The 26,834-nt window shown below is 37.0% G+C and overlaps 1 protein-coding gene across 2 annotated transcripts in view; it reads right to left on the reverse strand.

The window, feature by feature from the left end:
• Positions 1 to 1,253: 1,253 nt before the first annotated feature.
• LOC117293631 overlaps positions 1,254 to 26,834 on the reverse strand; it is a 43,963-nt gene continuing 18,382 nt past the window's right edge. For both annotated transcript variants that reach the window (XM_033776004.1, XM_033776002.1), the window contains 18 exons: positions 25,675 to 25,792; positions 24,872 to 24,996; positions 24,616 to 24,652; positions 22,982 to 23,045; positions 21,233 to 22,072; positions 16,968 to 17,198; positions 13,145 to 13,390; positions 11,473 to 11,647; positions 10,658 to 10,961; positions 9,843 to 10,006; positions 8,405 to 8,551; positions 7,319 to 7,387; positions 6,525 to 6,593; positions 5,539 to 5,590; positions 4,466 to 4,610; positions 4,075 to 4,212; positions 2,451 to 2,612; positions 1,254 to 1,656 (listed from right to left, as the gene is read on the reverse strand). In XM_033776004.1, coding sequence (XP_033631895.1) covers positions 1,493 to 1,656; positions 2,451 to 2,612; positions 4,075 to 4,212; positions 4,466 to 4,610; positions 5,539 to 5,590; positions 6,525 to 6,593; positions 7,319 to 7,387; positions 8,405 to 8,551; positions 9,843 to 10,006; positions 10,658 to 10,961; positions 11,473 to 11,647; positions 13,145 to 13,390; positions 16,968 to 17,198; positions 21,233 to 22,072; positions 22,982 to 23,045; positions 24,616 to 24,652; positions 24,872 to 24,996; positions 25,675 to 25,792 — 3,250 coding nt within the window. In that variant the 3' untranslated portion in view covers positions 1,254 to 1,492. The remainder of the gene's footprint in view (positions 1,657 to 2,450; positions 2,613 to 4,074; positions 4,213 to 4,465; positions 4,611 to 5,538; positions 5,591 to 6,524; positions 6,594 to 7,318; positions 7,388 to 8,404; positions 8,552 to 9,842; positions 10,007 to 10,657; positions 10,962 to 11,472; positions 11,648 to 13,144; positions 13,391 to 16,967; positions 17,199 to 21,232; positions 22,073 to 22,981; positions 23,046 to 24,615; positions 24,653 to 24,871; positions 24,997 to 25,674; positions 25,793 to 26,834) is intronic.

Genomic DNA, 26,834 nt, shown 5'->3' on the forward strand with positions numbered 1-26,834 from the left:
ACTTGAACATAAAACCAGGGGTGGAACCATCGATGACAAAAACAAAAAGGTCTGGGAAATAGATGGGAAATTTGATGAGGTTTGTTGAAATGATAAGATTTCTTTCTTTTAGTAACCCCTGGAGTTTTACAAATTTCAATAATCTTCAAGGAACAGTCTCACCAGTATGTAAAAGATATAAAACAGCATGATTGATTTATATCCAAAGAAAATAATTATGGCTACTCTTTTTCACTATGCAATTAAGGAAATTGCCCATCCTTTTTGGCAAATATTCGAGAGAAAAACTTCTAGTTTGAGGCAGGTCATTATAAAACATAATTTCGGACAAAACCGGTCTGAAACTAGAATCCAGAGTTGAGGAGTATGTTAAAACAAATTGTATTTAAGATTTAGAGAACATGATTTGAAAGCACAGATCATTTTAATACTTTAAATTATTAGACAATGCATAAAATATTGATGTGGTTTTAAATACTTGTGTATTTACAGATGTACAAGTGTGCTCTTTGTGTTAGCTAAAAATGTTCTTTGCAACTTTAAGAAGTTAAAATATCATTCCTCTATTGCGTGTAGAAAAACTTATATATAATAAAAGTTCTATGTGATGAAAATATAATACAGCAGTTAAATTACAATTGCATTAAAAAAGATAGATATATTTACATGTAATATCAAAATTATTGTTTTAATTATTTGTATCAAAGTGCGTGCATTTATTATTTACTAAAAATTTACAGGAGTTTTCCCAATTTAAACATAATGTATTTCAAGATAGAATATAAAACATTATTTCAAAGAAAGGTACAAGAAGAACTTGGTTCAATTAGAGATTTGAGATTTAACCGTTATCACTTTTGTAATAATAATAAGTAACAGCTCTGGCATAGCGCTTTATTACACCCATGGAGTCTCACAGTGCTCATTATTTTTTCACTAAGGTATGCCGTTTGAAATATAAGCCACAAATATTCAAATAGCACCATGTAATAATGGTTAACAAGTTGCTGTGGCGCAAAATGCAGCCAACCATACCAGAAAGCACTGGGGTGAACGAATAGACCAGGGCACAATTTCATAGAGCTGCTAAGCACAACAATTTGCTTAGCATGAAATTTCTTCCTTAATAAAAACAGGAACCAACCAAATTTCCACGTGATTTTCAGGATAAGCAAACAACAGCTAAATACCACTAACAAGCAATATGCAACAAATGGAAATTTGGTTGGTAATCCTGTTTTTATCAAGGAAATAATTTCATGCTTGGAAAAGTTATGTGCTTAGCAGCTCTATGAAATTGGGCCGTGGTGGGATTTGAACTGTGCATTTTACAGCATTTTGACATTAGAATTTAAAGAGCAGCGTTTATATTATAATGCGCATACCAGCAGGCCTTGAATTTAACCCTGGACCACAGTTCCAGTTCCAGTAATTTTAAGTGCCAAAGGTTGTAAGGATTCAGACAGGGGGAATCCCCCCAATACAATGCTTGTTATTTCTTCTTGTCATTTTCTGCACCTCCAGCTGCCACTTCGTCCTCTTTCCTCTTCTGTTCTATTTTCTTGATTCTAGCTTCATTTTCTTGCCTCTCTTGGAAGGCAGCAAACACCACTTGGAGAGACTTGGCGTATTCTGCTTTCTCTACACTATCACTCCCTATACAAACAAACACAAGAAATAAAGATTAAACTAAACTAGTTGTCATATCGATGATAATTTAAATTGTTAACTTGATTCAAAATTGACAAGGTGTGTGACCCGAAGGTCAAATAATAGAGTCTTTACAATAGCTACAAATATAAATAGCAGTATAAAAAGTGCACCTAAGTAGCAACAAATAAACAAAATAAGAAAAAGCAGACAATCAACTGTTCATACTTTTTGCCTGAATAAATTATTATTTAAAATAAGTGTCAAACCATGTGAATATGTCCCGCTGAATTACAAACCAAATGGTGACTTTTACGACAGGTTTTTTTTACGTGACATCGTGCACCTCTGTTTTCCCCCAAAATACCACATAACAAGTTTATGTAGGGCACTTGGGGCTGACCAGGGTGAGCCCTGCGAATGACGTCCATACTATTTGAACGCACTAGAGGTCTAGGTCGACCCAGAAGCTAAACGAACTCAGTAATTGGTACATTTAGGAGAGACCTTATGCTCTCTTTAGAGACGGTAAAGGAATGAATTAACTGGCCCAGTGACCAGCCGTCGATTTCACCAAACTCTTCCTAACTTAGGATTAATCTTAGGACTTAGTTCCGTATCAAAATACGTAGGACGCATTGAACTCATCTTAAGTTAGGACGGGTTACTCGTCCTAGCGTTTCATGATATCGGCTGCAGGGGTAATAATGATGTTGGAAGCGCTTTGAGAAGCCCTACAGGTGTGACAAGCGCGATATAAAAACAGATTATTATTATTACATTTAGGATTAGCCTCTTACCCATGAGTTTCTTAGCTTCCTTGCCATCTACAAGTGGATTGAGCCAGGTGGATTTCCTTGTGTCTTCAAGTCTTAGATTACTTCCTTGAGGTACGTAGATCATGAAGGTAATCTCAATCACTTCTTTCTCTGTCAGTTTACTGTCCAACTTCTTGCCATCCTCTGTTCAAACAATAAATTTTAAGATAAAGGAGTAGTCAAATTATTAACGTTGGTTTATTAAAAATACTCAAACATTGAAGCAAAAGGCTGGATTGTATTTAACAAGAGGTATGTACAAAAAAATTAAACAAATAATAGGTAAAATATATAGTATATTAAAATATATCGAAGTAGGCCTATGACTATAAGATTGTAAATACTATAATACTATAATATTTGCACAGTAAGTCATACATGTATATTCAAACATTGCAGCCAAAGGCTGAATTGTATTTAACAAGAGGTACATGTATATACAAAAGAATTAAACAAAAAATAGATAAAATATATAATATATTAAAATACATCAAAGTAGGCCTATGACTATAAGATTGTAAATACTGTAAAGGCTAAATTGTGTTTAAAACAAGGCAAAATTATTTTAAGATTTTAAATTCGTGCACGGTAAAGAACATGTACAAAATACAAAGATTAACAATAACTAAAACTAAATGTCTGAGACATCACAAAAACAAGGTATTCATATTTCTAATATTTTCAAAAATCCAGTCAAGAAAAGGGAAATAATGCATTTTCATCACACAAAAAGAAAGCACAAACACAATATTCTAGAACACAATATTCTGGGTAAAAAGGCTGCTTGGGGGGGGGGGGGGGGGGGAGGGGGAAGTAGAATCTGAAATCATAGTGACAAAGACAATACAAAGATAATATTAATATTGTTATCCAACAAAGTGTCAAAATGTACACAGAAGCAACAGGTACATTGTAAATACAATCATATAAATGTGAACAAGTCAAAAGAAGTGCGTAATAGCAACATTTAAACAACATATTGAAGATGAAAGAAATGTGGTTTGGAATGATGTGGTTTGGAAATAAGCTGAGGTAGGTATGGGGTAGGCGATGGGTTTTGGTTTGGGGTTATAGTGGCACTGTCACAAGAACTAACAAAACCATTACATTGTTAATACAGAGTAAAAGATCACAACCCATCGGTTGCGGGGGATGAAGTCGGTTAAAGCAATTGATCACAACCCATACAAATAAAGAAGTTAAATCATTTTGTACTTGCTGAGTATTTCCAGTAAATACACAAACAAAACGAAAACAGATCGAGGGTAAAGATTTTTAATTTTTTGTAATCAACAGTGAGCAATGAAAGCCTGGCAATGAGAAAACCCTTGAAGAATGAGGACTGCACTGATATGGGCCCAATTTCATAAAGCTGTTAAGCAGAAACTACTTCTTGTGACAAACTTCTTTGCTGAGCAAAAATTTAGTAGCGCACCAGCTACAACAATGCCAACTTAGTGTAAGATGGGCTGATAACCTGATTCTGCTAAGCAATACTTTTCTATGCTTAAGAGAGTTTATTGTGTGCTTACATGCTTTTTGAAATTGGGCAATGATGTTTACATCAATAGTCTTGAAGTGTAGACATAATAATTTTAGGACTTACTCTTTGTAGCGCCTGAGATGGCATTGAATATCTCTCGTTTGGACGGGAAATGATCACACTCCTTGAAGAATCCATCAAGATCTTTGATGGTAATGGAGTCACCGGGATGAGCCCTCTTGGCAAAGACGTACTCATAATCTGAAACAGACAGTCACAAAAGATGATAAATAGTATTCTGTAACCCTCAACCCTCCCAACAGTGAGAACCACCGATCCTCCTGACGGTTGTTACTCTTAATCCTCCCTACAAACGTAACCCTCAATCCTCCCCGTGCGATAAACCCATTGATCCTCGTTGGGGACGTAACCCTCCATCCTCTCTACAGATTATGACAGAAAAAACACAGTTTTTGTTGTGGTTGTCCAATGCTTTGATAGACATTCTACTTACATCTCTTGCGATCCATAAATGCATCCATCTGCCACAGGTCCAGATGAATCATTGGTTTCTTGACTCCATGCCAGCGAGCAATCCTTCTCATCAGTTGGTTGTAGTACTTGACAAAACCCTTGAATGAACCTGCATGCACTCGAGACTAAAAATGTAGTAAAAAAAAAAAAAAAAAAAAAATGAATTGATGGAAATTTGCTTCAGGGACAAAAACATTAACTTGGGTTTTACCCATATACACCGATGTGTGTTAGCAATGTATACTCAGTACTTTACCGAGCCATGTGGAAAAGATCTTGGCCGCAATTGTACGTGCCAACTAGAATAACTTGTCAAGTAGGGAAGAAAAACAGAGTGTACTTGTACAAGAACACAGCCTTTGCAGTCCCTGCATCACGCTTGTGGAATGCGCTACCAACAAGTCTGACATTCTGAGAGAAGCTGCGTTGTTTGCTGTGTTAACACGCGTCATCAAGACACTTGTAATCCCTGAACCACCCTAATTTGCTCCTCTTTTTTCTCTTCTTTTTGGCTTGTCAATGGTCCGTTTTTGTTTTTTGTTTGTTTTTGTGCTGTACTCCCTTTGTTTGGCACTCTTTTTTTTGTATAGCACCATATAAATGCATTGTAATATTATTATAAGTTATTTTTATAATTGTCAATTTCCTACAATGAAATCCCAACACATGTAATAATTAGTGCTTAAAGTCACCTGGAAATAGATTTTTTTTTTTCTTTCAAACATAAGAGTATATGCTTACGAACAATAAAACAATTTTTTTAGTAATTGTTTGTCACGATTTATATGTTTAAAAAATATACAAAGTTGTTTGGGGGCTGACTCCGCCTACCCCTTTTGTGACGTCAATCGAGGCAGACTTTGCCTGCAATGCGTATAGTAAACACACGTGCAAAGTACATGTACGTCCAAATCGTGAGTTGGTACATTTCAAAAAGTGTTTTTCTGCATTCAGCAGCAATACATCTGGTCGGCATTGCCGGAAAAAAACATTTTTGTTTCTTTTAAAATCCACATTTTCAGTAAAACGTATGAAATAGCAAAAACAACTCACCTTCTGTTTGACCTTTTCTAGCATTGACCTCACAACCCAACCTCTCACAAACCTGAGCACAAAATAAATCACAAACATTCAGTGATTAAATGAATACTACTCCAAATTCTACATTTCTAAAAATAAAGAACCAACTGTTATGTTTTTATGGTTCTAATTGAACAGTACAAAAAGTAATGACAAGTCAATATTCGTTTTGGTCTTTATTACCCATTTACACCGATATGTGTTAGTACTTTCTTCTACTCGAGTTCTGTGAAAAAAACACAGGCATATTACTCGCGTGGGATTCGAACCCATGACCTTTGAAATTCAAGAGCAGTGTCATGGTCTAGTTGGTTTGACACTGCTCTGGACTTGCAAAATGAATATAGGTTTTAGAAACTTTACATCAAACATTGAATGGTACAAAATAAGTCAAAAATTATACAAAAAGGCAAAAAAAGAATGGCAACAAGGTTTTAAACAGCAGTTTAAAACCAGCAGGGTTGTGGCCATAAAATAAAGGACCAAACAATTTCCAGAGAATTATGCAAAAATGGATTAGAATTAACCAGAAACAGGTTGTGACAAATGTCAACTCTTTAATATAAATGTTTCTTAAATAAACAGCCTTTATTTTGTTTTCAAGACGAGGGAAGATACCATTATGATCATCTTGTGGTTAAAAAGGAACATATGAAAGACTTATAACCAATGACTCTAAGCTCAAACATGTTTTTGGTCGGGTCACCAAAATGTGCCCTTGGTCAAACTCACTTCAGAGTGGTTAAGGGACATTGATGTACCAGTGTGACTTGGGGGAAATTTATACAAACAAGGAGGGAATCAAAAGACAACAACCACCAAGATTAAACAGAAGTGTGTAATTTTGGTGGTTATTGTCCCTTAATTCCCTCCTTATTTGTAAACTTTATGAGATGTCATCTTGAACCATAACTCATTCAAAATGACAAGTTGGATTCTAGAGAAAACATAAGTCTTACTTTTGGATGGTAACAGCTGCCTTCTTCATTTGTGCTTTAGTAACGCCTCTCTTTCCTCCATTGAATAATCTGAAATCAAACCAATTTCAAAAATAATAATTAAAAAACATTTTTAAAGAAATGTGTTGGGATTTTATTTTCTAAACTTGCAATTAATGATACAGGTCCGTGCAGTGATTAACAAACAAGAGGGGTCGTACATGTACATTAAACTCAGTTTAAACAGTTTTAAAAAGATGAGTCTTCAGAATTGTCTCAAACTGGTCCACTGGTACTGTGGCTCAGTACATGGTATTCTGAACCCAGTTACTGCATGCACTTTCGATGGCCGTCACATTAACATATAACAATGCGGCACTGATTTGGGCAAGAGCTATAAAATTCATGTAGATCCACTACTAACAGGTATGCAGCTGATAAGTTTTAGAAATCCAAAGCTTTGAATAGACCTTTCTATTGCAACGTCACAGCCTGAGTTTTTGCCAACCAAGGTTGGAAAACTATGGAAAGCCATAAACGCAAACAAACAGATAGCCATAATTTGTAGAAATGTTACACAAATATTAAAAAATTAGTTAAATTTGTTTGAAACAAATCAACAAATCATAAGAGAAGTTTCAGCTCATGAATCTTAACAGAAAATGGTGAAATTGGTCACCGTTTTTGAAAAACATGATTGATTGTTTTGGTAACATTCGGCGGCCATGCCAACCCGCACACTTTGTGGAAAGGTCTTTTGTGAACGAAATAATAGCAAACAAAAATCATATTTAAGAATAGAATCTCATACTTACTCCCATATATCTACACTGGGTCCGATCCTCTTCAGCATATTCATGGCTTTTCTATTGGCAAGGGCTTGTCTAGACAAGTAAGAAACAGTTTGGTAAATATTTTTAAGACATCAACTTATTTATGTATAACAATAAGCTCTACGGGACACACACAGTCTTGCTACCATGGGCAGCAGGCTACATTTGTCCCCAACACCAGGGCCCAATTTAATAGAGTTGCTTAAGCAGACTATTTTGCTTAAAGCAAACGCACAACTTCAGTGAACAAAGACCCACACTTTGTGTATCACAACTAATATATAAAATAACAAACCTGTGAAAATTTAGACTCAATCGGAGTCGGGAGAAACTAACGGGAAAACCCACCCTTGTTTCCGCACATTTCGCCGTGTCATGATATGTGTTTAAAATAAATCCGTTATTATGATATAGAGAATTGATAATTGTTTTAATGTTTTCTCAAAAAGTAAAGGATTTCATGGAATAATATTTCAAGGGAAGTCTTTCACCATTACCTTCTGTAAACCCTATAAGTTATTTGTAAATCTAAGAACTTTTAATTTTTGTTCTGTTCAGAAAGTGTCAAATGGCTTTAAACAGTATGTACTTATTTAATTTAAAGCAGAAATTAGAAGGATAACAGTAAACAAAATGTACGAGTGACATTGTTATTTGTCTGGTAACCTTTTTCTGGAATTTTTTTTTTGGTTATGCTTAGCTACCTTTTGCGCTTAAGCAGCTCTATGAAATTGGGCCATCAAAATAATGCAGATTGGCTCCCAAAGTGACTGTATTTCAAGCACGCTTGGTGGAAACTTTCTTAAGCCTGTACGGCGTTTGTAGGATGCTTAGTAAGTGGAAACAAAAAATCAAATGATTTGCAGCAATTCCCCAAATATGAATAACGTTTGTACATGGTGACCCTAAATTGCAAACAGTTGAGCCAGCTTTGAATGACAAATTGTTATTGCAAAGAGAAAGGGTTTGTCCTGATGTGTCTGGCAGTGCGACTATCTTCAATCATAAAGGCTGCACTAGAAAAGGAAGAAGAAGAAGAAGAAGAAGAAGAAGAAGAGGAGAACTTACTGTCTCATAAGCTCGCTCATCTTGTCATGTCGCATCCGATCTTTCAGCATCTTGTCAGACAGATAACTTCTCTCCCAGTCTCGACTGAAGATGTCCTCACGCTGAACCAACGCAATCTCTTTCCTCATCAGATGATCTTTATAAAATCTAAAAAAAGAAGGAAAGTCAGTGTGTACAAAATTGCATACAGTTAAGGCCCTGTGGCTGTACGTGGTATTTTGAACCCAGTTACTGCATGCACGTGTGATGGCTGTCACGTTAAAACACAACAATGAGGTCAATGTGGTCTACAGACAAAATAACAACTACACTGTATAGTCTAACACAATTGACCATAAATTGACATGTAATTATGGTCGGCAGCAATAAATACCCAAATAAAATGGACATCAACAATGCAATCATGTAATATTACAAAAATACAAAGAGTTAACACACAATTCAAATGCTGCATACAATACAAACGTTAATTGACATAAATATTTCAGTGCAGGAGAGAACAACTAAGCAAAACAAAAATGAGAAATTCACAAAATAAAATCTTAAGTAAAATCGTAATGGCACTTTCGAGTGCACTTTCAAGTTTCCCATTTAGAGTGAACAGTACTTCTCCGTTTTTCTGTGTAAGATTTTAGGCCATTTTAATTAGTAATGTAATGTATTACTCCAAATTTTTAACTAGGTAACTCATGTTCATGTAATTCTGCTGCTGGCAGCGAATTGAATGGATCTTTAATAAACCATTGAATGAATGAATGAAATGAAATGAATGAAGTCGAGCAGATCAGCAGCCTCGCAAGAGTACATGTATATGTAGTTGCGAGAGAGCTGTTAAAGCTATCACCGCAACAAACATCCAAAATTGCGCTGCAAGTCTTATATATGAATACATGTACCATCAAAAGGCAAGCAGGAACTCCTATACCTCAATGAGGATAACATCAAGTGGCTTATAGTCACTTAAAAGACACTGGACACTATTGGTAATTGTCAAAGACCAGTCTTCTCACGTGGTGTATCTCAACATATGCATAACATAACAAACCTGTGAAAATTTGAGCTCAATCACTCATCGAAGTTGCACGATAATAATGAAAGATAAAACAGCCTTGTGACACAAAGATGAGCACTTTCAGATGCTTGATTTCGAGACCTCAAATTCTAAATCTGAGGTCTCAAAATTAAATTCGTGGAACATTCCTATTTTCTCAAAAAATACATTACTTCACAGGGAGCCGTTTCTCACAATGTTTTATACTATCAACCTCTCCCCATTACTCATTACCAAGTAAGGTTTTATGATAATAATTATTTTGAGTAATTACCAATAGTGTCCACTGCCTTTAACTACACGTTGTACCAATTTAATTTCTTTCAATGTTGGTCCAGAGATCAAACAAAAGAAGAAAGATGAATACGAAATAGATTTTATACTCACTTGCTCATGCTTCTGGAATCTCTCTGGTGCTTTCCCCATCGTTCCCGTTCCTGCCGTTCCAACTCCTTCCGGTACTCCTTGGCGGCTGAGCCTCCAAACAGTTCCCTGATGTTAACTGATGTTTTAGCCTCTTGAGCTCTCTGGTTTTTCTTGGCCTCCCACTCCTGAAGAAAATGTTTGAAAAAGACCAAAATGGTTAAACCACTTGCAACCTAACTTTATGTCTATTTAAACAAACATCGATGCTTTGATATGTTGCCCCCTTATACACATCACACAAGCTGCCCCAAGTTAAATTTTTTGGGAGTAAGTTCGGCAAAACCTTTTTACAAGGGTCGATTTCACAAAGAGTTAGGACTACATGTAGTCCTAACTTAGGACTAGTCATAGGAGATATAAAAAACGCATGGCTAGTCCTTAGTTAGGACGAGTAACTCCTCCTAACACAAGATAAGACTAATCCTATCTCTTTGTGAAATCAACCCCAGGTTTGTTGTTTTATGCATATGTTGGAATACTTGAAGTGAGAATACTGGTCTTTGACAATTACAAAAGGTGTCTAGCGGTCGATTTCACAAAGAGATAAGACTAGTCTTGTCTCAGGTTAGGACAATCTACTCGTCCTAATAGGACTAGCTTTTTAATATCTTCGGACTAGTCAGACTTTTCCTAAGTTAGGGCTAGTCCCAACTCTTTGTGAAATCGACCTCAGTGCCTTTAAAAAGAATTTATGCACCTGTCAATTCACTGGCCAACGACTACAAAGTGAACAAATTTAATGCTTTTCTTTGTCAATAACCATGCAAGTCACTCACCACATCTTTTGCCGCTCCAAACATCGACAGAGGTCTCCCTTTCCATTCCTTCCCATTTGAGGTACTGACCATCCTGGGTCTAGTAGAAGAGTTCATCCCAGCCAGAGGAGACTTCTCCGTGTAGGACCTCGATGTACGATCGACTCGGGCCGAGGACGGCCTCGAAGAGCTACTGGGACTCAGTGAGCTCGTTGACCGTGAGGTCGGGGCTGAGCTCGGTCTTTGGATTTGTATTTCAGGCGGGGTGAGTTGGTACATCATCGGACTGGCTTCTCCGTGGGTGGCTTCATGGATGTCACTCCAACTGTTGTGAAAGGAATGGAATCAATTAGTAAAAATAATTTATTCACTTTCAAAGCTCAAACATGTCAATCTCCTGCTTATTGTTTATCTGAACTTTTCCACCATTTATTCCCCCACTCGGAAAGTGGCCGGCCATTTGGACCCTAGCAGAGGCTCAAAGCCTAAAATAAAATCAGACTATATAGGAGTGAAATCTCAGGCTACTTTAATACTAATATAAATATTGCTTGCGTACTTTTTGTACGACACAATGTCCAAAGATTTACATTATAGTTACGTACACAGCCTCTTACACAGTTCTTTATCATGTACAATGGATCTACCCGTGACTCTCCTGAACATTGCTCTCTAATTTTCACTTTTGTTCTCAAAAATTTTTATTACATACATGTGCATCTTAATCCACAATGAGTAGGGATTCACTTTATGGCTAAAAACATGATCTACAAAAGGTACCAAACCCTTTAGGGTGGTTTAGTTCTTTCAAATAAATAAGGAGTTGGTCAACATACCCATCATCAACAGAGGCAGGAGGCTCAGGTGGCCCTTCACTCCACAGCGATGATCGGGACATCTGCATCAAGTTGGGCATTGAGGCCTCTAGACTACCAGTCTCCTGCAGGTAGTCTAAGTTAGCTTGGAGAACAATAGTCATGGGACTGTCACTACGACTTCCAGTCGCAGAATCTGAGGTGGGAAAGCAAATAACAACAAGCAGAGAAACTAAGTAGGGACCTAAATTGTGAATGAGTGACTAGGAGGACTTAACAATAGCCCAAAACAAGTTGCAGAATCCAAGGTGACAAAATAACAACAACCAGGGAAAATAAGTGGGGACCAAGACTGTGAATAAGTGACTATGATGACTTAACAATAGCCCAAATCCATTAAGTCCTGTCACATCATGTATTGACTATTCACAGCAGTAATTGAATGACCAACAAAAGTCCAACGTGTGACCATAGAGCAAGGGTACGGGTGTGACCAAGATGCCTACCTCTGAGGAATGCATGGCAGCATTGTTACTCACATACATAGTTGATGGACTTAAGTGGAATCAGTGATTTTGTAAGATGTGTGGCCATGGAAAACTGGCAGAGAGATACATATAAATCTGGTAGACAAGTATCAATTTGTCCAAAACGTTCCCATTTTACTAAGTTTTGTTTGTGCGAGTGTAATTTATATGCACAAGCGGACACACATACATGTACATAACGAGTGGAAAAGGATTATGTACCCACACATCGAATCATCACAAGCGATGCATAAATTGGTTGCAACCGAGGTACATGTATGTAAACAATATTACAAGTTCCAATAATTTTCTTTGATTCTTTAAGTACATAAAACTTTTTAGTTCACTAGAGTCTTCTCGCACAACCATGGCAACCCTTTTTTTAAGAAGGTCACACAGTTGTGCAGTTTGTATTTACAATGAGTTAAGGGACCCTGTTTGCTTAAAAAAACATGTTTGCACACACACAATTATGCTTAAAGGCGAGGACACTATTGGTAATTACTCAAAATAATATTTAACATAAAAAAAAAGTTACTTGGTTACAAGTAATGAAGAGCTGTTGATAGTATAAAACATTGTGAGAAACAGCTCCCTCTGAAGTAACGTAGTTTTTCGAGAAAGAAGTAATTTTCCACAAATTTGATTTTGAGACCTCAGATTTAGAATTTTAAGTCTCGAAATCAAGCATCTGAAAGCACATGACTTCGTGTGACAAGGGTGTGTTTTCTTTCATTATTATCTCGCAACTTTGACAACTAATTGAGATGAAATTTTCACAGGTTTGTTATTTTATGCATATGTTGAGATCCACCAAGTGAGCAGACTGGTCTTTGACAATTACCTATTGTGTCCAGTGTCTTTAAATCTGCTAAAACAGCAATAAATAACATAAAGAAGACTGGCTTTTTCTCTTTTAAAAAATGAAATATTTAATATCGGTGTGATAAAAAAATATCTTGTCTTCCTTATATTCCTTTAAATAGTCAAAGTGTTGCTCGTCTTTTCAGTTGTACAGTTTTTGATGGCAATTCCCACAGCAAAAAATCAATGAATGTGTGGGGCATCTTGAAAGGAGTGCAAACCACAGAGTTCCCGATGTGTAAGTAAACTATTTATCTGATCAAGGACTAAAAACCAAGTGATATGAATTATAGTCTACTCACAGACAGAATTTTCTCTGGTTCCGGCTGGTGACATATCTCGACTGGGTGCAGGGGAGCCACCACTATCACTCCCTCTGGGAGACATGGTTGGGCTGTTCCTTGGTGTACCACGAGGTGTCAATGGTTTCTTTGCGATCGCTGGGGACATAGGTGGAGCACCCCTAAAATGAGGTCTTCTTTGGTCTACAAGAGGTAAGGTGCGTTGCTGCAGCTGATTCCGGTGGTCGTTGGTGAGGGACATGTAAGCTGTTATCAAGAACAATTAAAACAATTTGTTGGCACAAAGTTGGAGGAACTTTTTATTGCAGTTTATCTCACAGTTGCTACCTTTGACTAGCCAGTGCTATGAATAATGTTCTGGTCTTGTCATGGCAGACCGATCAAGTGTACAGGAGTTCTCATGCTGGTATGATCTGGGTTTGGTTCCTGATGTGATTCCCATAGCAACCATATTAGCTTCCCCTTTTCCAGCATAAACATGTTCGTTCTAAATCCTTCCTGAAAGGCACTCCAGACACTATTGGTAATTGTCAAAGAATAGTCTTCACAGTTTGTGTATCTCATCATTTTATATGCATAACATAACACAGTGAGAATTTGAGCTCAATCGGTGGTCGAAGTTGCAAGATATTAATGAAAGAAAAAAACACCCTTGTCGCACCATGGTCACACGAAGTTGTGTGCTTTCAGATGCTTGATTTCGAGACCTCAAATTCTAAATCTGGGGTCTCAAAATCAAATTCGTGGAAAATTACTTCTTTCTCGAAAACAATGTCACTTCAGAGGGAGCTGTTTTTCACATCGTGTTATACTACCAACCTCTCCTTATTACTTGTAATCAAGAAAGGTTTATGCTAATAAATATTTGAGTAATTACCAATATTGTCCACTGCCTTTAAAGACAATGGACACTATTGGTAAATGTCAAAGACCAGTTTTCTTTCACTTCGTGTATCTCAACAAATGCATAAAATAACACACCTGTGAAAATTTGAGCTCGATTGGTCGTCGGAGTTGCGAGATAACTATGAAAGAAATAAACACCCTTGTCACACGAAGTTGTGTGCTTTCAGATGCTTGATTTCGAGACCTCAAATTCTAAACTTGAGGTCTCGAAATCAAATTCGCGGAAAATTAGTTCTTTCTCGAAAACTACGTCACTTCAGAGGGAGCTGTTTTTCACAATGTTTAATTTTATCGACCTCTCCCCATTACTCGTTACCAAGTGATGTTTTATGCTGATAATTATTTTGAGTAATTACCAATAGTGTCCACTGCCTTTAAAATAGTATTTTTTCACACTGCAAACAAATTACTCTAAACACGCACATGCCAATTTGTAAAAAGAAAAGAGGAAATGGCCAAACATGCACACTTTAACCTTTTCTACGTCACTATTAAAAACAATCAGCTGATCTGTTGCAAGCCTAAATATAACATTCGATGGAAACTAACCATTATTCTTAATGAGAGGATTGAGCGGGAACTGAGTCCAAACAGCATACTCATTTGACATGATGAACTAACTTGTTTAGGAGCGTTAAAATCTTGCGTCTGTCCGTGCGGTAAACTGTTATCCAAAACAATTTTGTATACTAATGTATCGATGGAAAGAAAACAACTAGACTAGATCTACTAGACAACCTTATCACTGTTTTGCACTCTTTAAACACACGCTGTCCAGCGCTGTATTTGTTGTAGTAAAGACCGATCTTTATGTTGTGGTTTATCGCAGGCTGTAATGAGTTACTACTTAAAGCATGCAGGGCTCAGATTTAGTGGGGCCAATCTCCAGACCGCCGGGGTTATAGGTCAACTTTTTACTGGACTGGAACTTATTTCATAACACTGAAACCTAATGAGAAAGAGCTTTCAAAATTTGATCAGCATGAGTAAGTAAACTGTTTATCTGATCAAACACAGAGAGTATCCGATCATTTCTCTGAAATCTGGACTTTTGAAAGTAACAAATTTTACTGGTCATAGACAAAGGTTTATACACACCCACGTGACGCGCTCTCCACCAATAGGAATAGCGAAACTGTCTGGGGTATTTATGAATGAGTTTTATTTTCATAGTTCTTAAAACCATTTGTCCATTTGCACACAGACAACAATTTGGTTGAATGTACACTTGGGTCAGATAATGTTCTAAGAAACAATCAATGTAAAACAATAAAAGTTGCATTGCCTAACAAGGATGCAAACAGAACCTACCATTTAATTGGCAAGAAGTATCCCCCCCACAAAAAAGTTGCACATCCCCTCGAGTCCCTCAAAAACTTTACCCTAGTTTCAGTGATGGGCATACATGTATCAACAAGATTACATGTAACACATCCTTTAAGCTATTTATGTATCATACTAATCACTTTAATCCCCATGTTGTGGCTATTATTATCAGCAACTTGTAATCAACCAACCCAATGATAAGCTACCTGAGGCCAGGTAAAAAAGAAAAAGAAAAAAAGTTGACTGTCCATGTCCTCATCCTATTTTGAAGCCGCGCCCTTTCCATTTTGTCTAAAACTTTTTAGCGTCATCTTGACACAATCGACCATTGAGTTAATTTACCTATTTTTTTTACTTCTAAATTCTAAATAACATTTTCAGACTGGCTCTGTCCCCCTAGTAAGAAATAAATAAAAAGGCCCTCATCCTCCCATTTTTAAGAAATACAGGACGATCAACGTTTTTATTTTATTTTTAAAACTTGTCCTTAGCTAGGTAGCGTGTGTATTAATTAGATGAATCCCCCTGTTGTGTTATCAGTAAGTTGTAAGTGACCGGATGATCCGTCCTATGTACATATAGGCCTCACCTAAGCCACATGAACATGTTAGTATCATGTTAAAGATGCTATGTCAGATTTTTGGCCCAAAACATTAAAATATATTTTTTTTGAGTGCGTGGTATTTCAAAGAGTATCACCCGCTCTAACGAAAACAAGTTTAACTTTTACTTTTAATGGTCAGGAACCATGACAAAAATTTAAAATAAATTTCTTATAAAACACATAAGAATTGGTCACGTGATATTGGTCACGGGATCCCGACAAAAACTAATTTTGCGCACTTTATTTCACTGCTACTAATAATTGACGGACTTTTTCGAGCAATGGCTCAAATGAAAGCTTGTAACTTTCTCGACCCCCATCAAAACACCTATTGAATTTTAAATCAAAATTTTGGGGTCAAATCGGCGAAAAATCTGACATCTTTAAACAGTTTGAAACAAACAAACAAAGGGATTAGGTGATTTGAAATCTGCTGCTTTTGAGGCGACCAGGTCATATCAAGTGATTAGGCGATTTGAAATCTGCTGCTTTGGAGGCGACAAGGTCATATCACTGAGGTAGAATTCCACCTCTGTGGTCATAGCATGTAAGCCAATATAAGCCAAGTATGTTTTATGAGTACCGAGTTTACATTCCATAAATTCCTCTTTGATAATACTTTCCTTGAAATCAAATGGAAATTGTGTCAATAGATGATAATTTTTGCATCAGGGATAAAGATTTTTTTTTTATTACCGATGTGTATGAAGCACTCTATAATAAGAGTGTAGGATTTTCATTAAAAAAATAATCATTAGTGAAATAGAGCCTGTTTTCACTCTGCTGCTTGAAAAAGGAATAAGAATGTGCGCCAGCATACAATACTATGAGTTTTCCATTGATTTATCATTGGATTACCTCTAAGATGGCGACTGAATGACGTCAATGCATTACGGTCTATACTTGGCACTGCTAGGGTTAAGAATTTTCCAAAGCTCTTTATATTATAATATTCAAACAAAATCATTAGAAAGGAGAAGCCTTTACCTATTGGAACAGTTTGTATTGATCTTGAAGAAGGATTCCCTCTGGATCCATCAATCTCAATGGTGAAAACAGAACGCACACCCACTTCAGCCGAGGCAGGTCTCCCCTTCCCACCATGATGGTTCCGTCCTTCCTTGCCCTGGCCGTACAGTCTTGGGTTAGCTGATTTGGGTCGGTCCACGCTGTCACGGGTAACAGCTAGGAAGTGGCGGTTCAGAATTTGGTCAGGTGCTAGCCCACACAAGAAAAACACAAGAGTGCATGAAACAGTGTGCCTAAAGAATTTTGAATACGCAGATTTTTATATGTTTTGAAAAAAACTAAGTTAGTGACTGTAATGTAGAGGATTTAAAACAAAGTGTGAAATACTTGGTGGAAAACAAAATGTGTGCTTTTAGATGCCTAAAAAGGCTTCAGGCCTGAAGTCTTTAACGATGCTACTTCAGAGGAAGCCATTTCTGACAACGTTATATACTATCAACAGCTCTCCATTGCTCGCAAAGGAGTAAGATTTTATGCTTACATGTATTTTGAGTAATAACATGTACCAATAGTGAGTGCCTTTAAAAGAATATTAAAAATAAATTAAAAGAATATAAAATCCTGTAGTAAGTGTTAAGGAAAAAAGATTATAGAAAACAAAGTTTACAGAAAACAAAATTTAAAGAAAAGAAAGTTTACTAAGTTTAAAGAAGAGAGCTTACAGGAAGGTGTAGAAGAATGTGCTGAGTGAATGCATAGATAGAGCAGCGTGCTATGTGCAGAGTTGAAGCGGTGGATGGTTTTCATCAGCTGAATCTGAGGGAACCATGAGGCAGTGATAAGAGATGAATAAGATCGGTGAGGAAACTAAGATACCAAAAGGGAGGAGGCAAGTACATATTGTGATGCTGCCAGCCCAAACCAGGCACTTCTTGCACAAACAACGTACTTCTTGCCAAACCAGGCACTTCTTGCTAAAATCTTAGATTTCTTGCCAAAACCAGCCACATCTTGCCAACACTAGGCCCAAACTCAAATTTGGGTTGTTCATCAAACAGATCAGAGTATGAGCTTTAATAATAACACTCAATTACGAAGCATAAATGTTTCATTTAATCAGGGTAATCTCATTTCAATTCAAACTATCCATAATAGTCAATCTGACAAACTTTGCAGAAGTGTGACAAAATTGAGTGTTCTAGTCGGTCATTGACAAACTTTTTTTTTTTTTTTAAGATTGCAAAAAATAGTTAATGGCCCGACATTTCGACCCTTGCAAAGCCTGTCTCAAAAGACAACACAACAAACATGTAAGTGTAACATACCTGTACATGTAGGCAGTGAAGTAAAATAAAATACATAACAAAAAGACTCGGATAGGGTCGCAACTTCAGGCCATTGAGTATTTGTTGCATTTTTACCCTAGGTCCTTTTGGTCGGTAAGCAGTTTGCAATCAGCTAATTCTATTTTGTGACTATAAGAAAATCATATATAAAGTATAAATGAAGACAACAAATATTATAAAATAAAAATTCTAATCAGCACTCCGTTTATTAAATCCTTAGTAAACTTAACATACAAAATTATATTTTAAACATCATCAAGTAGTTGTTTATTAAACCATTAACTTGGCTTTTTATAAAGGTCTCATCCTGTTCATGATTTGTGTTGTAACAAAAAATAAATTAAAAAATTATATTCATAAATACCTCAGACATTTTCGCTATTCCTATTGGTGGAGAGCACGTCACGTGGGTGTGTATAAACCTTTGTTTATGACCGGTAAAAAGTGTTAATTCATGGGCGTGACACGCAACCTTGCACCTGTTCATTTAAGACAGTTTCTTTTTTCCTATTGGTCGAGAGCAACGGCTGAAACAGTTTTGCCACATCACGCGATACGCGCGACGCGCACAGCATTCCCTTATAAGGAGTTGTTTACCCGAAGGCGTCAGAGGGCTTTACCATTTCATAGCTGGAGGGGTGTTGTGTTGAAAGAAATCATTTAACAATTATAATTTTTGCGTTTATTTTACTTTTTTACCAAAAAGTGATGTTTTTGACTGAAAAGGTATTTATGAATGGGGATCAAAGTGTGTTGAATCGGTTTTCAACTAGTGGTTTAAATCTGCCGAGGCCTGGTTCTTTATAATTTACCTCGACTTTGTCTCGGTAAAATTATCAAGAACCAGGCCTCGCTGGGATTAAACCACTAGTTGAAAACCTCTTCACCACACATTGATTCCCTTATTTAATTTCTGAGAAGTTTGTAGATCACTTTTTTCTGACCATGAAACATCTGTTTTCCAAACCTATTTTAACCATCAACAAAAAATTTAAACTAAAACAAAAACTTTCAAAATATCATTCTTATTAAAACTGAAACCCAACAAATCTTTAAAAAATAAATTTTTTAATTTTTTTTTTGAGACAGTAGAATTGGCATTTTGCAAACTGATAAACAATCAAACAGTATAATCTAAATAAAATTAAGAATTAATATTCTATACCACACTTAAATATCCTTGTCATTTAATTGATGTAACAAACATGGAACACATCTCTGCCTTCACAGGTTCCCTTTCACCCCTGGGTGTAGAGAAGCACTTTAAAGGCAGTGGACACTATTGGTAATTACTCAAAATAATTATTAGCATAAAACCTTACTTGGTAACGAGTAATGAGGCCGATAGTATAAAACATTGTGAGAAACGGCTCCCTCTGAAGTTTTCGAGGAAAGAAGAAATTTTCCACAAATTTGATTTTGAGACCTTTAGAATTAGAATTTGAGAATTAGAATTTGAGATTTTAGAATTAGAATCTCGAAATCAATCATCTGAAAGCACACAACTCTGTGTGACAAAAGTGTTTTTTCTTTCTTTATTATCTCGCAACTTCGACGACCAATTGAGCTCCAATTTTCACAGGTTTGTTATTTTATGCATATAATGAGATACACCAAAAGAGAAGACTGGTCTTTGACAAATACCAATAGTGTCCAGTGTCCTTAAGGGTTCTTGCTCTAAGACACACACATATCATAACCGGGATTCGAACCCACCCATTAATGACTTAACCATCAGAACTTGACTGGGATGTACTGAAACTATTTCGACCCAAGCAGCATCAGCTTTTTTCCTTGCATTCTTTTAGATAGACGATGCTACAGTATATCAAAAAGAAATACATACTTAAACTTTTGAATATGCCACAGACAATGCAAAAAATTAATGTACTCAACGTACTGTCGATGGAAGTGAGATTATGTCAGAATTCTTATAGGCCTAAGAATTCAATTTTAGATTTTATTTACTGCTTAGATGCATTTTTGTCAGATTTGTTCTTGCAATACACGAATGCCAAAATAATATTGAATACTGTTTCTCACAAGACAAAAAAAAAACTTGCTAGGCGGTGAAACTTTGCATGGTGGAAATACGAAGGTTTGCGGTAACACCATGTAATGACTACATATCTCTAATTGAGTTGGGGGTGGTACTGAAAAGAACCGTTGGTTTAAACTCTACATGTACGTTTCGATCAGGCTGTGTTCACCTTCAGCCAAAGTTTCGTTACTTTTACCTTTTCCAAAGGCACTGCTTCGTATTCCGATCTCATCAGTTATTTTTAAAACATTTGATTATGTTCCAGCGATTTATTATAGAAGGATTTGATTTGTTATTTAATGTTTTTTATTTAATAGCTGTAAAAATTCAAAATAAAATGTCTACAGTACCACTAGTGATATTTTTGTTCATCATCGTGTGCCAGGTGTTAAAAATGCGCATTTTAAGTAATAGCTACCCGGGAGCTATTCTACTTATCATATAATTACCATTGTGCGACGTCATTCCCGGGCGCTATTCTACTTGTCATTGGCTTTACGATCGTGGTCCTGTTGTACCATCGTGGTCCTGTTGTACCATCGTGGTCCTAGTGACGTACCATCGTGGTCCTAGCGACATATCCATCGCATGAATATATCATGGTTCATTTTATTTCACAGTCCTAATTTTCCCTTGCTTTAAACAATTGAATTATGTATGGGGAACTTGTTTGTCAACTTCCAATACCGAGGGGAGCTCACATCGACTAGTCACCCTCAAACCATGTTATATTTGTATATTATTATTATTATTATTAAAAATAATCAATATGATAATTTTTACAACATGATTAGTAAACTACGATAAGCCAGCATGAAATGAAACGGTGCAGCATGCAATCTAGGGTTACTGTGAAGCGTTTATGTTAATTAACTTTAATCAATGTTCAGCGGTACCTTGTCTTATCTCTTCATCACAGTTTCCTTCCTGGTGACCGTTAATTTCATCCTGAAAATGCACCTCATGAGTGGTAATGGATTCATTAGACTCATCAGCCATGTCAATATTCATGCTGTCCTCGGACGGAATGTCAGTGTTGAAATCTGCGTCTGTGGATTTCTCACTTTGAGCGTCTTCCTCAGCATGGCCCTCCGAAGGATCACTGCTCTCAACATTGGCTCCTTGATCTTCATGATCAATAGATGGACTGTTCACTGATTGGTCAGCATCCGCTTCAACATCCTCAGAAATCCCATTCTGATTTTCCATTTCTGCAAATTCCCCAACAAAATCTGATTTGATATCAGCCGATAGTGTTTCATCGTTAAAATTTTCCTCTTGGAGATCAGGATGAGGGCCCTCATTGTCAGACTGATGTTGAGGATCAGATGCATTGTATGAGTCAGAAGGATTCGAAGCGTCTTCATTGTCCAGGTGATCAAAGGCGTTTCCGTGATCGAAGTTGCCTGAGCCGCTTCCGATCGACTGCATCTCTGACCCCAAGTTTTGTGAGTTCTGAGAGTCGTTCAACATGTCGTCAATATCTCCAAGATCCTGAGACAGCGACTGGTCGTCCGTTCTCTCACTGCCGGCATTGAGGGAGTCGGCATACCCCTGCGAGGAGCATGGTACGTCCTGACCCTCTGTTACTCCCCCTGAGCTGCCTTGCTTGTACCATTCCTGGCTGGGGAGGCTTTCCAGTTGAGATGTTTGTGAGGGTGGATTCAGGGCGGATGTATCCGAGAGATGACACTCGTCTGTTGGGATGCTTAGAGGCTTATCACCTTGGCCCCGTGCTGAAAAAATAAAAGCAAGGACAACTGAATGATCAGGATAATATATTTCCAACAAGGTGATAATCAGATACAAGTAAAAAGACAAAGGTAAAACTGGTCTTAATGTCTTGTTGGTTTAAATTCTGTTTTGTGATGCAATAATTGTCCCAATAGATTCCAAAGTTATATAGGTCAACTATATGTGTCTGATCATTTTTGAACAGGGAATTTTAGAAAGGTATACTGTTGTGCACCCAGCAACTATTACCAGAAACAACAGCCAAACAATGGGAAAACAACCTTCTATTTGTGACACATGTGTCCCTGAGCAAGACATTATTGAGTCTCTTCAACCAGGAGTAAATGGGTACCTGCGAGGGCAGAGATGGCTCTTGCAACATGAATTAGCTTGGTGTATTACATACAAATGTACGTGTAATTGGCAGCACAGGTTGTATTCTCCCGGGGGGCGGGGGGGAGGGGAGGCAAGATGGCCTTAATAAATTGCCAAATGATCGGGCTAATGTGCCAAGAGCATCACACTTGGCAATACCTCAAAGTCCATTATTAATTTTGTTTTTTCCTTTTTCCCGATGTGTGTTACCGATGTGTGTAAGTACTGTACACTTAGTACTTTCCAAGTTCTGTGAACAAAATCACAGGAAATTACTCAGGTGGGATGCTAAAACACACCAGTGTTTTCCACAACGGAAATTACTTGGGTGGGATGCTAGCTACACACACCAATGCAAATCTATTTCATCTGTATTAATTTGTACTCTGATGTCCGATTCCTACTTCCTGTAAATATTTTGCAACAGTTGATCTGTGTTCAACTCCTGCAAAACATTTGCAACGAAAACATGGCTGTGAACCCCAAATTTGCTTCATATTTAGATGAAGTATCAACTGGACTTTAATTACACTCACTTGTCAGTTTTGCAGGTCCAGTAAATGACATATACTCTATAGACGGGGGTGATGCTTCAAACTCCTGCAGATTAGACAAGGAAAATACAAAACCCAAAACATTAACAAACAGTGAATCTGATGACAATTAAACACACGTTTTTTGGAACTGACGTTTGGCTTACTACAGGTCAAAAACTGGCTCTCACTTGTGTTTAAAGGGTAGGTACACATCTGGTAATTACTCAAAACAAATATTAACTTAAAAACTGACTTGGTAACAAGCATTGGAGAGCTTTTGATAGTATAAAACATTGTGAGAAACGGCTCCTCGAAATAGCATAGATTTTGAGAAAGAGGTATTTTCTCACTAAACAATAAAAGACTTCTAGCCAGAAGTCTTTTATTCCTATCTGAAAGCACACAAATTCGTCCAACAACGGTGTTTTTTCTCAAATAATTTTCTCGCAACTTCGATGACCAATTAAGCTCAAATTTTATCAGGTTTGTTGTTTAATGCTTATGTTGGGATACACTAAGTGAGAAGACTGGTTTTTGACAATTACCACACATGTACCTTCCTTTTACTAAACTGTGTTAATATTGTGGAAACGAAACTGCAGCTTGTCCAAAAAAGGAGAAAAGTGCCTTGCACTGCAAGACTTTCTTCTGCAGTGTCAATTTTCAAATACCGAGTAATAAACCAAACGGGAAACTGACTGGGAAGTCGTTAAATAATTTTGGGTTGATCAAAGAATAGAAAGGGACTTCAACCTGCTGCCTCCGGATCACAGACCAGCCCTTTACCAACTGAGCCCTAATGTCAACAGTCTCCATATTGTGTCTCCATATAAAATCTTTGGTCAGGAATGCCAGTCAGAAGCATAATTATAATAAACCTTAAAGACACTGGACACTATTGGTAATTGTCAAAGACCAGTCTTCTCAATTGGTGTATCTGTAAAAAAACCTGTGAAAATTTGAGCTCAATTGGTCGTCGAAGTTGCGAGATAATAATGAAAGAAAAAACACCCTTGTCACATGAAGTTGTGTGCATTTAGATGGTTGATTTCGAGACCTCAAATTCTAAATCTGATGTCTCAAAATCAAATTCGTGGAAATTTTTTTTGAGTAATTACCAATAGTGTGCACTGACTTTAAGAAGCTTTAGAAGCCTTACCATTTATAATCCTCAAGCAAAACCATCTGAGTAAACTTTCAACAAGCTTTGGGTTGAACAAAGAACTAGAGCGAGACATGAACCTGCCAACTCCAGATTAACATGCTTGTGCTCTACCATAGATACATGTGGCTCAGCTGGTAGAGCACCAGCACCTTAATCTTGAGGTTGTATGTCCTGATCTTGTTAGATTTCTTTGATCAACCAAATTTCCAATAAAAATTCATTCATTCATTTTTATTTAATAACCAACTGGCAGCACAAAGCTGAATTACATGTACATGTATGTGGCATCACAAGGAAAGTAATAAGCTGGCAGCCAACAACAAATGGCACAGCTGAGCAACCACGATGCGGATACCAGCTGATCAGCAAAATTTGTATCCCTTGTTTCTATCATCTGTTAAAAGATGAGTCTTATGTTATGTCATTTTTTTGACAATTTTTGACAATTATAGATCAGTACTATTTTTACCTCTTCTAAGTAGTAGCCAGGACCACCCATTCTTGTCCTAAAAACAAATTAAAGAAACACTTGTTCAAATTACATAGCAATGATACAAATCAACAACAGAGAGGAACATTGATGGATGATCAAATGCCGTACGGAAGCAAAATTAAATTAGTTTTCATATGCAGTGATGGTGAATGGACCAACGAGAAATTCAGCTCTCAATCATGAAGATGTATGAGATACAGTTTTAAACAATCGTTGTGATTCCAAACCCTACCTTCCCCGTCTGTTGTCATTCCCTAGGTGTTGAATCATCATCATGGAGGCTAATGACTGGGGACCTATGGAGACAGTAGTATGGCTTGCTGCTTGAGGAATTCTCTGTTTACTAGACTCACCAGTCTGAAACGGAAACAAAAATAAGAAAAAGAGAGGTCTTCTCATTACTAAATTGACAAAGACAAACTTTTGTAATAATTTGGTGTACATGTTTGTGCCAGTGTGGTGATCTCTCACAAGCGATCACCAAGCTATATAAACCCACTTGTTACATTCCCAATATTTTGTATTACACCTGTATATAATGCAACTACCGTATAGCCAAGACAATTATTTCCGAGTATTACTGTGAACAGTGGGAAATATTTAATCGTTAAACAGACTTTTAAGTAGGAAGAATATCATGCCTGGCCATCAAAGGAAAAAAGCTTCATTCACATGAAGTCTGCTTAAAGGCACTGGACACTATTGGTAATTACTCAAAACAATTGTTAGCATAAAAACTTCTTTGCTAGTTGTTGATAGTATAAAACTTTGTGAAAGCTCTCTCTGTAAATTTGTCATTTTCGAGAAAGAAGTGATTTCCCCCTAAAATATTTTAATTGATTTTGAGACCTCAGCTGAGCTGAGGTCTCAAATACAAGGCATCTGAAAGCACACAGCTTGTGTTTTTCCTCCATTATTATCTCGCAGCTTCACAGGTTTGTTATTTTATGCATATGTTGGGATACACAAGTGAGAAGACTGGTATTGACAATTACCAAAGGTGTTCAGTGCCTTTAAACGTCTTTCACTACTGACCTTTGGTTTGCTCCATTCATGTTTTGTCGAGGGCTCAGTGGCAGTTCTTGGACGGTACCCTGAAGAAGATGAACCTGCTGATCTTAGGTTACGGTTCCCTGGTGCACTGCTTGCTCGACTGTAAAAAAAACATTAAAGACTTTGATTATTTTTTTGAAACAACTTGCAGTGATATAAGGGCGTTGTTGGCTTATCCGTCTTCACGTCGAGTTCATATTTGCAACAGTATGCAAAACTTGACAACAAGACCTATCCAGCCCTGATACTTCAGCTTTTAAGGGGCAAGGCAGTTTTGCATTGACTTTTTGTAAAAATTTAGGGCACCAAGGCAATTTTGAAAATTTCAAAGGGCATCACAGCAATCATAAAAAGTTGCGAAGGGCACGACGGCAATTTGAAAAAAAAAGAATGAAAAAAATCAGATTTTTTCATTTCAATCGACGATTGCTTCATACCCATGATCATGCACTAACTAACCCACTGTCACTAAAAAAGAAAGCATTCATATAACTCAACAAAATAAACAAAATAAACAAATCTTACATTTCACAATAAAAAAATATTTTTGTTCATACGGAATCCTACTATTGGTCACGCACGCTCTGTAGTTTTTCGTAGAGACGCTAAAATTCCCACGTAACTGCTCCATTTTGACACGAAGTTGACAGAATGAATGCATGCGATGCGCGACGACTATGCTGTACATGATGTACATTACATGTACTACGTCAGGCCTGTATAATTTGTTTTCTCGAGACACCTCTCTAGAATGCAAAGGTTGTGGGTTCGAGTCTCAACCGAGCGATTTGCCTGTGGACTTGTTTCACAGAACTTGGGGAAAGGACCAAGTATACAGTGATTAAAAAACATCGGTGAAAGGGTCAAAATCAAATTACAATATATGGCAAACCTGGAGTCTATCATGCCTAACAGTTTAATGGGACCACCAGAGAACTGGAGAGGGCATGTTTGTAAAAGCTATATCAAAAATGCTTTCTCCATATTGCACTCTTCTTTTTTATAAGTGTTAATGTAGTACTGTGTTTTTATTGATCAAATTACCTGCATATGTGCCTAAAGTGTTTGAACGTTTTTTAAGTCATACAAAGAGCACCATCTTTTTACGAGGAATATAAATTCCTGCCTCAAGCTCTTTTAAG

This window comes from Asterias rubens, chromosome 8 (assembly GCF_902459465.1).
Source record: "Asterias rubens chromosome 8, eAstRub1.3, whole genome shotgun sequence".
Classification (NCBI taxonomy): domain Eukaryota; kingdom Metazoa; phylum Echinodermata; class Asteroidea; order Forcipulatida; family Asteriidae; genus Asterias; species Asterias rubens.